At 37.5% G+C, this 12708-nt stretch overlaps 2 protein-coding genes across 3 annotated transcripts in view; both read left to right on the plus strand.

Moving 5' to 3' along the window:
- The window catches only part of LOC136276919 (tetratricopeptide repeat protein 28-like), a 133152-nt gene that overhangs the window by 104587 nt on the left and 15857 nt on the right, over positions 1 to 12708 (plus strand). The window contains exons 1-3 of one of the 2 annotated variants that reach the window (XM_066166229.1): positions 9611 to 9854; positions 11399 to 11504; positions 12237 to 12372. The exons of the other annotated variant lie outside the window; for it this stretch is intronic. The gene's annotated coding sequence lies outside the window, so the exon portion shown is untranslated. Of the gene's footprint in view, positions 1 to 9610; positions 9855 to 11398; positions 11505 to 12236; positions 12373 to 12708 lie in introns of those variants that run through there. 2 annotated transcript variants of the gene reach the window in all.
- Positions 3575 to 4386, plus strand: LOC136281115 (adhesion G-protein coupled receptor G5-like). Its single transcript, XM_066167321.1, has 4 exons — positions 3575 to 3646; positions 3713 to 3762; positions 4027 to 4153; positions 4249 to 4386. Exons 1-4 carry the CDS (start codon positions 3575 to 3577, stop codon positions 4354 to 4356), a joined length of 357 nt encoding a protein of 118 aa, XP_066023418.1. The 3' UTR covers positions 4357 to 4386.

Below are 12708 nucleotides of genomic sequence, written 5' to 3' on the forward strand. Positions count from 1 at the left end.
ACAACCTCGCCGACAACATAATCACCTATCTTAATAGCTTGTTTTGGCCCAGTAAATTTTCCGCGTCCACCAAGCAATATATATTCCGTCTTGGTGGGATGTGGAGTGAGACAGTTCTCGCAACACCATGTATATAGCCTTGCTAGTACTTCATTCAACTTGGAGGCCACCAGATCGTAGGTCGGAGCTGAGACATAGACGGTGGTATCGTCTGCGTACATGTGAAGCTGTGGGTCACCATCTATTCCCTCAGTGATATTGGGCAGATCATTACAGAAGATGGAAAACAGGGTAGGGCCCAGCACCGACCCTTGAGGTACACCAAAAGTAACTGGCATAGCTTGAGATTGACACCCATTAATCGTCGTTACTTGCGTTCTTCCAGAGAGGTAATCTCTTATCCAACACCACAAGTCCCCAGCTACACCAAGACTTTGAAGTTTTCGGAGCAGAATGGAGTGGGGAATTGCGTCAAACGCCTTACGAAAGTCTACAAAAACCACGCATCGCTTGTCTCCAGTCATCCGTTATTTTCACTAACAACAGCTCGGTGGAATGACCTTTTTTATACGCCCACTGGTGAGGGTTCCCAAGTCCTTGTTCAGTGACATGCGTGGTAATAGTTGACGCCACCATAGACTCCATCAGTTTTCCTGGTACACTTAATAGCGAGATAGGCCTGTAATTTTGCTTAACGGTTTCATCGTCACTTTTATAGAGAGCTGAGATGTTTGCAGCCTTCCAAGTAGCCGGTACACTGTTGCAGGTGGCGCTTATTTGAAAAACAGACAATAAAGATGGAATAATTGAGTCACCGGCAAACTTTAAAAGTTTTGGAGCAACTCTGTCGGGCCCAGAGGTTGGTAAAAATCGAAATGTCCTTGAGATAGTGTTGATTACTCACCCATTTTGTATGTCGTAGTGGTATTTCTTAATTGGTCTGCTCGGCATACCTCGAAATTCCAGACTGATGTGTCCAAATGAAAAGTAAAATACAAACAGTATCTAACTACTTATGGAGAAGAGCATTGTAAAAAGGTAAAGTAAGGCAGAACAGTCATTTGAGCTTTGAGAATCAATTGAAATTAGAAACTTACTTTAAGTAAAACCATATTTGTTCCGAGTTAGTTCGTGTTATGCTACTGCTCTAAAATCACCGAGATGGTTTCTTAAATAGCTTAATAAACAAAGACTCGCAATGGTGAATAGTCGACCGCAAGAGTGGACATTTACAATCGATACCAAAAATTTACTCTCTCGAGCTTGACTATTTATGACTATTTAACATTTTAGTCCACTCCATTATTTCAAAAGAATAATGAGTAACGTAGAGAAACGATTTCTTACACTATTAATTGATATTTTTGCTATGCTTTCTTTTAAACAGGTGAAAAGTCTGAGTTCTTAGAATTGAATTTAACGGGAGACAAGACGTCAAAAATGTTAATGACATCCAATTTCCTGCATAATGATTAGCAACACAACGCTCATTTTGACTCAAAACAACACACTCTGAAAGCTTATTCTTTTATCATGAGACTGATCTGGAAAAAAGTTTTCCCAAAGAAGAATTGCTACCAACCTGATTCGGCCAGAAGGAAATTTGGGGAAAAAAAGATTAGAATTGGTTGAGCGAAAGGCTGAGAGAAACGTAACTCAAACAGAAAAGTAAGATGTTGACAAAGGCTTGTCAGATTTAGGGAATCGTCCTATATTCAATAACTTTGTTGAGTGAGTACCAAATTTCTCTTTAGAACATGAATTTTTGTTGAGTTTATTAGTATCGCAAGCATAGTCCGAAAAAAAAAAAAGACTTCTTCAGAGTTCTCGCACGTGACTCGAGCTTGTTGTTTCCCCAAAGGCCTTCGGAAGAAAATACGGTAGCAGATAGCGATAGAACCTTTTAAATTTTCTTGCTCCTGTAGTACAAGGGCGTGCTTTGAAAAGCAGCTATATCGTTATTAAATAACTGTAGTAACGTGGTAGGTAATGTCAAACTAAGCATTTCTGTTTTAACAATAATTTCAAATAAAAGGTTTCCTTAATATCAAAACGCACGTGAGTAATTATCAAAGACGTCTTATCCAACCGAATTCTTTAACCTGCCAACTTGTGAGTAGTCAATTTGAACATGTCACCAGAAAGAACTGCCGAGGTGTTTTGTGAGGCAAAACGTCCAGGTGTCTGTAAAACGTGGACCGGATGACTGCAGATGGCAGGTGTGGATGGCGGATGGGAAAATGCGAATGGAAAAAAAAAACATATATAAGAAACTAAGAGGCGTTACTCAAATGAATTGAAACAGCGTTTTGTGATTCTGCTTAATGTTACTCTGTCTTTAACCACACAGAACGGGAAAAATGACATGCTGTTTAATACTGAATGTTGCAATTACCGTCACGTCGTCGGCAAGTGACCCTTGCCAGGTACCCTGGCTCCAATAGTCTGCTCTAAATAATCCAGAAAACAGCTATTTGTGCTTTAGATCACTGACTGTGAATAACGAAAGATAAAGAGAGAAAATAGTTCTTAGACTATTTAACTACGTTCTGGTACGGACAACTGTTCGATTGTTATCCGCAAAATTTCTTTTTGCTGATAGCCTCTTGAGACACCGCAGGACACTTCTGTGTTTCTATTGGCGGTCGGCATTGCGAAAAATTTTGAGTGTTGACGTAATTTGGCATGTGGTCACTTAAAGGCGTCTTTTTTTATTACGCGATCATGGAGTATGTAAACCATACGGATTGCCTTGAACTTCCGTTTCAGACTCTGCAACATACCAACCTAAAAATCCGGTGGGGGATTCTACTTTTTCTGAACGAATCTTCCGCAATTGCCTTAGACGTTCGGCGGTCTTGTATCGCCTAGAATGCTATTGTCTTTCGCGACATTGACTTACAGTGCCCAGTTTATCAACGAGCGGAATATCAATTTGCTTGCCTAGAACTAGTTGGAATCATATCAAAGTGATTGTTAGTTGCCAATGAGGAAGGATAAGAATATCACACAGAACCCTATGGAAAGATAAAGTAAATTTTATCCTACCCTTCCCCATCCCCCCCCCCCTTCTAGACAAAAAAATGCGGTTTATTAGTTTACATAGTCTATTTTCTTGAATCATTTGCCTTCCTTCTAATGTCATGATAAAAATTTTAATTTTGTGGTTTATTATTATTATTTTTTTTGATAACTTATTTTTTGTTGATTCTTGGGGGTTTTAAGGATCATTGGTGGTGGCTTTTGTGTACAAGGATCTGCATGACCTACTTCTGACAGATCAACCTATCAGGAATAAAACAGCCAACAAAAGGTAATGTTATTTTCATTTTATTGTATGTCCCTTTCCCCAAAAACACACAACGCAGAAACACGTAAGACCCAAGTTCAACTAAACTGACCTTAGAAACTGTCAAAAATTCCAACTAAGGTTGGAAGTCTCCCTGCCTGTTTCAGACTATTTCACCTTCAATAAAAATTCGCTTGAATCTAGCGAGAGTATATGCTTGTTGATTCCTTGGTTTTGGTTCATTTTCAAATATAATTTCTTCATAGGTATATCAACTCCAGGATAATGGCCATAACTATGGACCCCAAGCCGAATAAATTGGGAGAAAATGTCATCCTTAAGTTCAAAAACCTTAAGGTAACATTAAAATTAGTAGTTACGCGTTGTTATGATTTATCCTGACAAGATAAAATCCATTTTCAGGTCTTGACAGCAGAGAAGCGTTGTATGTTTTGGAGTGGCAGCAGCAATAGGTAAAAATAAAACTGCAATATATTATTGTTCAGTATTTATTCCTTCTTAAATTGATTTAAGTATGAAGGAGAATGAATGAACGTTCTTAGCAAGATGTTCCCTGGAGGCCAACATGTTGGCGTTTTTAGAGAGAGGAAGTCTGACTGAAATGTTCTCGCAGCTAAGACTACAATGAAGGAAAAACTTAGCGCAAAATTGTCAAACATCGCCTCTTCCAAAACGATGAACAATTTTGTGCACTTTGTCGACCTACTTTTTTTCAGGTCAGAAGGCTTTTCAGAGGAAGGATGCCATGTAGTTACATCAAAAAGCAACTCAGAAGAAACAGTTTGCAGCTGCAATCATTTGACGCATTTCGCCGTCTTACTGGACTACGACGGTAGCACAAAGGTAATCAAATAATTTTTGCCTTACTCTATAATTTTATGGGCTCAATTAAATACCTCGATGTTTTATTTTAAATTTCTTTTTCTTTTTTGACACAGCTCACCGAGGAGGACGAAACAGTTCTGAAAGTTATCACCTACGTGGGACTGAGCCTCTCCATCGTCGGGATACTTTTAACATTAATACTTTATTCTTGCCTCACGTAAGTAATGTACCTGAACATTAGTGACGTAAATTCTTAACTCCCCTCAAGTAGGCTAGAGAGAAAAGAGATCTCAATGCAAATCTCCATGCCAATAAGAACATGCATGCCAGCCAGCCAGATAACTAAGAAATTCAAAGTCGATTTCATGCCCCATCAAGAGCGCTTGAAAAGCTCATGGTTTCACGTTTTATGAATTGTTTTCGGTTAAGCTATTTTCCTCGTAATGCTTTCCTTTTTTCTGTCCTTTCTAGAGCTATTTAATGTTTTTCTTCTTTCCTTTGAGGTCAAGATTTGGTTGATATCTTTAGCCATATTTTGCTGTATCTTTTGATTCAATTTTGTTGTTCTGATGTATTCAGTGTGTGTTGATGTTATCCATATTCTCTAGACTCTTAACTATAAATTTCCATTGGTACTGTATTTGCTAGTTCAAAAACAAACTCACAGTCTGATCAAATTGGTATTCATAAACAAAGTAATAGCTAGCTCACCTGATTGTAACATAAAGAAAACCCAGCAAGGACCCAGCCAGTCTGGTGTCAGTTGTCAGACAGCAAAAAATGGGTAGAACAGGATCCCGTATACAAGAACAGTGACAATAATCTGAAAAACTAATTAAAACAGAGGAATTTTTTTCCTGCTTGCTCGTTTTGAGTGCAGGACTGCTGTGCAGGTAAAGGGGGTAAATTTCTAAAGAAAATGTGGTGCTGCATCAGTGGGAGAGTATAACAGGGTAATTTAGTATTTTTGACTGAGTTGATAATGTAAATTGGCCAGAGTAAAGGGTTTGAAAGCTGACATTTTGAGTGCAATAGCCCTTCGTCGGAGCAATTGGAGGAATTGTGGGTTGTGTGTGTATTTATATTCAGAAAATGGAGCTATGTTATTGGTGGGAATATGGTGACAGGAAAACAAGAATATATTAGCTGAATGAAAAGCATTCATTGATACCATCTGGCTTAAGAGTGCCTATTTGAAAGATAATTTTTGTTCTGGAGTTATGCAGCCCTCTGAACTGCCTAGATGTAGGGAAAGGCCACAAAGTGCCATATGCTGCCAAGAATGATTGTGCAGATTAAAGTATCTAGCAACTGGTTTGGATGAGTCCTTGTGATTTCTTTCTACATTGTGAAGGTGTTATGGCTATGTTGGTAGCTGAGGGTTCAAGCCCCAGACCACAGCAACACTCAGGTCTTAAAATAACTGACAAGAACATGCTGCCTTTGATACAACATCTGCAAATGGTTAGATGTTCTAGTCTTCTCAGCTAAGGATGATAAACCATAGGCCCCATACTCTCCTACATCTTCTCTGTACTGGTTATAAGCAGGGGAAATTAACCCCCTAACTCCCAGAAATGATTAACAGGTAACTTCTCCCTATAATATCCTTACATTATCCTGCAAACAGGTGATGAGAATACCCAGACTTCTCAGGTAGAAGATGTTTTCTTGATCTAACAGAAAAGTTCTCATAACTGATGAATATGCAATTGTGCAGCAGCTAGAGGGGAGAATTAATTTATAATCAGATCTTGAGAGTTAAAGAGTAAAACAACTCACAGACTTCAACAAAGAGTAACAAATGTGGCCCCCAGTGTGGCCTTGTTATCATTTATAGGGCCCACGTTTACACCTGCTTTTAAAAGCCAAACTGAGCCAGCCTGTCTAAATATTCCAAGTAAATAACTTAATATCAAGTTCACACCCACATCACAAATGGAGGCTAGGTGCCCAAGGGGCCCAGGAGCTGCAACTACAGTCACACCCCAGGATGCTAGAACACACAACTGGCCTACCCAATGCTAAAGTGACAGCTTGCTGAAATAGACCCTGCAAAACAAACCCTACAGTTGGGGTTGCGGGGAGGAAACACCGAGAACTGCTATCCTCAAGGACAAGAATCCCACACTACAGAACGGCAAACACAACACGGGCACACGGTAAACCAACACATACACTGATAAGGTATACTGCTGGATGAGGACAGCCCCAGGGCCCTAACATACACAGCAGTGCTGATGCAAACTATGCAGAATGCAACAAATACTACACGGATGCTAACAGCTGGCTAAGACATAAACCAAATGTCTGAAAACGCTACTGACCATGCATGTATTTGCTCTTAGTCATTTAAACTGTATGTTAAATTCCATTTAATAACTATATTAAAATTTGTTCATAAAATAATACTGACCCATGGAAACTGAGTTAACCTATAGCTACTATACTCTTTAAAATGATTTTAACAGTGAGAGAAAAAACAAAACAAAACAAACAAAACAAACAAACACTCAATTTATTCAAAATTAGGCTGCTATGGTATGACCACTTACCCTGCACCCATCCAGCTGGGTTAGGCATCTGAGAAATTCCATTTTTTAGTTGTAAAAACATATTCAGGCATGTGCTGGAAGTGGCTCTAAACATAACAGCCATGGTGAATCTGTTGCCAAAACCACTTAAAAAAATCAATTGGTCTGAAAGGAAACCACACAAACATTAGTAAAACATGGGCACCCAAATAGCTCACTTAAAAATACACTCCCATTAAACCCATTCAATAAGGGAATGCCTCATATTATTGCACTGTGTTTATATTCTGACTGAAATGGCACAATTTCCTGGTAGATTAGGGGTGGGGGAGTTTTTTGGTCAATGAAGTGGAAAGTGTTACTTTTGTGATCCCATCTACCCATGTGCTGCTGGCCTCTCGGAATACCTGCCCTATTATAGTCTATTCTGTGGCCAACTGTACACCCCATCTGCTAAGTGAGTCACTTTACCAGAAATGTAATACTTGTGATCCCAACTTAGTCAATTTCTGTTTATAGATGCATCTATCTAGCTATACTACAAAGTCTTTTAAGTAGGTCATGATCCTAAAATGAAGCGACACATTTGTTTATGTGAATTTAGAACACTTTACTTTTCATCTTCAGTGCATTAATATTCTGATACATATCAATCTAGTTTGAATCTTCCTGTTTGTAAATCCTTATTTTGATGTATGAAAATTTTCCAAATAATGAAAATATGTTAGTCCCCACTCTAGTAACTCTATTGAAAATGTAACCCCATTATAGCTAAGTAAATCATGAAAATGCCACCCAAACCAGCAGCACATCCCCTTGCCTAGTATTACAAGTAGCTAGGTGTCACTTAGACTTAGGTACAACTACTTAAAAGTACACAATGATCAGACTATATGTTGCTGACCTTCAATATAAGCCTTGACCTTTTTGCTCTATTAATCAATTCTGTACTCACATCAGCAAACCAGGATATCCATTGCAGTTTTGAAGTCCAGATTTGACCCTTTGCTTGACAAAGGCCAGTATAAAAATAATGACTAGCTTAAAAATAATAACAATACATGTAATAAAATTATCAGTTGTGCAAGCATGAAATTACAAGTGAAGTTTTAGCAAAACATCATCACCTGTCTAAGTTTCTGACATGAAACAGGGGGGAGGGGGGCACTTATTCCAGAGGGGTGCTTATTAGAAGAAGGGTGCTAAATCAAATTATTACTACATGTAAACGATTTTGTCATCATTGTCTGATGAAAGTTACCTCAGTATTTCACTTACAGCTGGAAGAAGCTGTAACAAAATAATAACAATAACAAAAGACAGGTGTTACAGAACATTGAAAATTCACGCTGGAATGGAAAATTACAAAGCTAATAGATGACAGTGCAGGCAAATGCAGGAACAAGCTTCCTAGCACAGACACCAAATTCAAGTGTGAAGTGAGAAAGACAACTGCTCTTCATTTCCAGAAAAATAATAATAGCAAATAAAAAATTATAAAAAAAAAATCCACATACAATTTCAAAGGAAATAACTGAACGAGGCCTACTGTAATTTAAGACACAGAACAGAACGAAAATGATGATCTGTAATTTTACAAAGAGAGATTTTCAATTTGCAAAACAAGAACCCGTGTGGAACTCCACTGTACGGAAGAATGAGAGGGTCTATTAGAAACCTCTAAGCCGTCAAAAAAATTATCCACAACCGCAAAACCGCAAAAAGATTCGATCAAAACCGAAAACCTCATGCAAAACCGTCAAAATCTTTAAGTGTTCACATCTCAGTTTTCAAAACCCTGATCGATCCGATACAGTGTTGACAAGTGGAGCATACACAAAACCACATTGGAAACCAAATCCGAAGCCCATAAGACAAGTATTTATGACGAAAACCGAAAACCATATGCTAAAGGACGGAAAATCCATAATGAATACCCAATCCGAAAAACCAAAATTCTTTGGCACAAAAACCGATCTTAAAAAAATATCGAAAAATCCCAATGCCCCCCTTACGGAATAAGGGGATGAATCGGTCAGTTCAGTCCATAAATCACACAAATGATAACACAACAACCATTATTATTATTGAAACCTCAACGAAAACTTTTTTCATCATCATAATCAGAAACATGCTGCAAAACAACTTTAGTCACGCGATATTTTTTAAGGAAGGTGTCATGTCACGCAATCGAATTATTCATCGACTACGAGCTCACAAATACAGAAGAGGATTTGATCTCTGCGCGAACATAGTGAAGATTCAGCAAAGAACACCACGGAGATGTTCATATTTTCAGTTCGTTTCGTCTCGTTTATCAAATCGCAGTAAGCCCTAGAAAATTCCGGAGATATGGTCGAGTCCAGTTTTACAATAGAGACTAAATGCATTGTATGACATCAGATCTTTGAAAGACAGACGCAAAGAACAGTGTTACAAACGTTAACTCTTAGACTCAGTTGTATCCAACTCTGCGCATAAACACTATCATCTGCTACCACTCTAGCAAACACAATTTGGAAACCAGTGTAATTTTAAGTTTGGGAAAATGTGCACGACCACATTCATTCCATTCAAGTCCAATCGCTAGAACTTTTATACGTAGTTTTTTTTTATTCTATAGAGTCATTTTATATTACATGAAATTGTTTTTGAATAACAGCGTATAAAACTTCAAATAACATTTTGCAAATTTCATGCTGCGAATTTGAATATTTTTCAATAAACAAACGATATACCTCGAGGAGACGACAGCGCAACGAAAGAACCCAAATCGCAGAACGAGCGGGCGCGAATCTAGGGCGCATTCATTCATGGAAATATCGACATCTACAACAGAGTACGTACCCCTGAGAAGTGTTCTCCGCGGATCTATTTGCCATTTTCCAAAGCAATCTATTGGGGCAACTGCACGTGGTTCAACCTCCATCGTCTGACGGCTCCTTTCGTGTGGTTCCGCGAATTTGAATTAGATTATGGTCATCTTGTGACCCCTTATCTTTCTCAGAAAATTAGCGGAAGAGAAATATTAGGAGTCTGGAAGCTAGCTAGGTTGGTGACCGCTGACTGAAGTACAAGAGATTTTCAAAGATGGCCCGCAATGTAGGAGAGTGATGTGAACACATCACTTTACTAATAGTTTGTTAGTCGTTTTGGTTCTCAGCGGCAGAATTTCGCCAAAATTGGTATGTATTGCCATACATGGTAAAATTTCATCTGTCATGAATCTTTTATTTAGCACATGGTAGGTAATTTTACAACAAGTTTTAACCAAGAGTTTCATTCCACTACATATAATTATCTAATCCAAGGTATCTTTCTGGGCTGGAATGTGGGAAATGGTATGGTACTGTGTGTTAACTAACTTTGTAGGTGTAATTTTCAATAGTTTGTCTGAGTATGTCAGGGTAGCTGAGTGAGGCTGATAAGTTACAGTGTTTTGCCTCTTTTATCTTAAACAAGGTCATTAAATGAAGCAATTTTGTCTCATTTCTTAACTGACCCAAGATCTGTTTGCTAATTCTCCCCACTTGTTTCTAGACGTTTCCTTGTGCATTTGTTATAGGAATTTTTTGTTAGGTCAAGATAACTTTTTTCATTACCCTTTTGTTGAATATTGTTTAGATATTTTAGGAAGAAGTTACATCATGTTAATTACATCTGTGAGTTTAAGGGTTAAACAGCGTGATGTGATACACTGCTACCTAAATTTCCCTTACGTTCAAAATATCCAGGACTTAAGCATTCCTTACAAATTTGTTCAAACTGCAGCTTTCGCTTCTGTAAATTTTGACAAGTACTAGTTAATCTTTCATTTACTCAGACTGAAGGGAAAATGAAATTGTTGATTAACTTGAAAGGTGATTGATAAAGAAACATTGAGACTTCACCTTACTCAGACTATTTTCTCCACGAGCTGGTGTAACCAATGTGCCAGTAATTTCCTGATGACTGGACTGAACTCTTCTATTTACATGCCATTGCTAGTGGTTTCTAAGTAAAGTATTACAAACATAAGGGTGAAACAGCGTGATGTGATACACTGCTACCTAAATTTCAAACCATGGTGTTCATTTAGAACATAAGATATTGCTCTGGAGTAGCATCTGGCTTCTTATAAAAATATCATGCCAAATTTTGTTTCTCTGTTTGTTTGTTTGTTTGTTTTTTCCTTCTTCCATCAAGCATTGGGAATGTTAGATCTGTCATAGGACACTGCTCTTATGCCAATACATTTAACCCTTTGACTGCGAAGAATGACTAGCATCTAATTTCTCTTTACAATATCCCTCCTGAATCAAACATTAAGGTGTGTCGATTGCTTTTTTTTTTAAAGTAAGGTAGCTTCTTTTCAGGGAAAGATGATTTATTAAAACTTAGTGCGCATTGTGTTTGCTTTTCTGGTTTCTCCAAAATTTTAACTTTTGGATAGGCACATGTTACACACAGGTGTCAAGGTTAAGGGCACAAGAATAAAGGAAATGATCACCAACTAAGCTCTTGCATGTTTGTTAAATAAATTCTCCTTGTCAGTACCCTCAGAAACACATAGAGAACAGTTTAGAGAATGTGCATACTGATATTAATGTGTTCAGGGTTGAAAATGAAAAACAAACAAACCAAAAAAACAACAGCAAAATAATAAAGACAGTGTCATCAAAGGTGAATTTAATACAATGTTGTTGTGGTACTGAAATATTTAACACATGGATTGTTATTCTTGCTTCAGTCCAGTCAAACCTAAAGAGAAAAAAGCAACTTCTGCACTTGATTTCTTTGGTTCTACTCCAGTTGAAAGGGAATTCAGGAAAACATTTGCCAATAAGAGAAAACAGGTGAATAACTAACTACACTTTTTCCACCCACAATTTTTTTTGTAAAGAAAAATTCAGGCATCCAGTGTATTTTTAACAGTATTTCATGCATCATGCATTGAATAGGGAAAGCTTCAAACCTCACCATGCCTTTCTATAAAATTCATGCATCACATGTTAATTTTTGGGCATAATCACACATCCCTTGTAAAACCCTCTGCCAATCTGTGATAGTTATATCAGGATGGTCTACAGTGAACACATACCATGTCACAAAATCAATGGGTACCAGTAGTGAACAATTGAGGAATAGTTCTGGCAGAAACAACACCATGGGCTGCCTTACAGGAAAAAGTCCTTTCACCTTCAAGATAATTATTTAAATCAATTCTCTTCACTGTCTGTCACACATGTGTTATAAAAATATCTTTGAGAATATGGTGTTCAATCAAGTGATATCCTCTTGTCTGATGATTTTCTTTCTTTGCATCACATTGCTGCTCAGTTGACTGTGAATTGGTATTATTGCAAGAAATTAGAAAAATTGATCAATGATCTGAAATGTTTATGGTGTATCTACAGAGTTTTTTTTCATTTTTCACCATTTATAACTTTTCAGTTTGGACAGTATTAAGAGGCCTTCAAGGGAAGAATTAATTATTTGTCTGCATATCTTAAATTATGCATGCACTTGATAATATAATATTTAGGAAGCAGAAAACTGTTTGAATGGACTGACATTTGTTATTACAGGAATCTTGGAAAGTATTGAGAGAGAGGAGGCAGCAGATCTGATTCAAGGATATGGTGGAAAAGTTACCCAATCAGTGAGCAAGAAAAAGAGTCAAGTTGTTGTGGGACAGGATCCTGGAAGAGTAAACTTTCCAAGGTACATTGTAATGCACAGCTCAAAAGAGGGAAAAAAAAGAACTGTGAACATAAGCATATACACTGCACCTTTTCCCTAAATTTTTATAACAAATCCGTGTGCAGCTTACTGTAAATACACCTAGGAAACTTGCCACAAATTTGCATAAATTAACACAATTCATTGATGATTTGTAAGTCTGTATAGAAAACTAACAAGAACTGAGAAATTTACCATGGTGGAAATTTATCATTTTCTTTTTGTTGTTGGCCTCTAAAAGAGGTTTTTTTTTCCTATGAGCATAAACTTATACTGTGGAGTTTGTTAAATGTTTCTTTGTTAAGAGACCCTTAACTG

Source organism: Pocillopora verrucosa, chromosome 5, assembly GCF_036669915.1.
Source record: "Pocillopora verrucosa isolate sample1 chromosome 5, ASM3666991v2, whole genome shotgun sequence".
Lineage (NCBI taxonomy): Eukaryota > Metazoa > Cnidaria > Anthozoa > Scleractinia > Pocilloporidae > Pocillopora > Pocillopora verrucosa.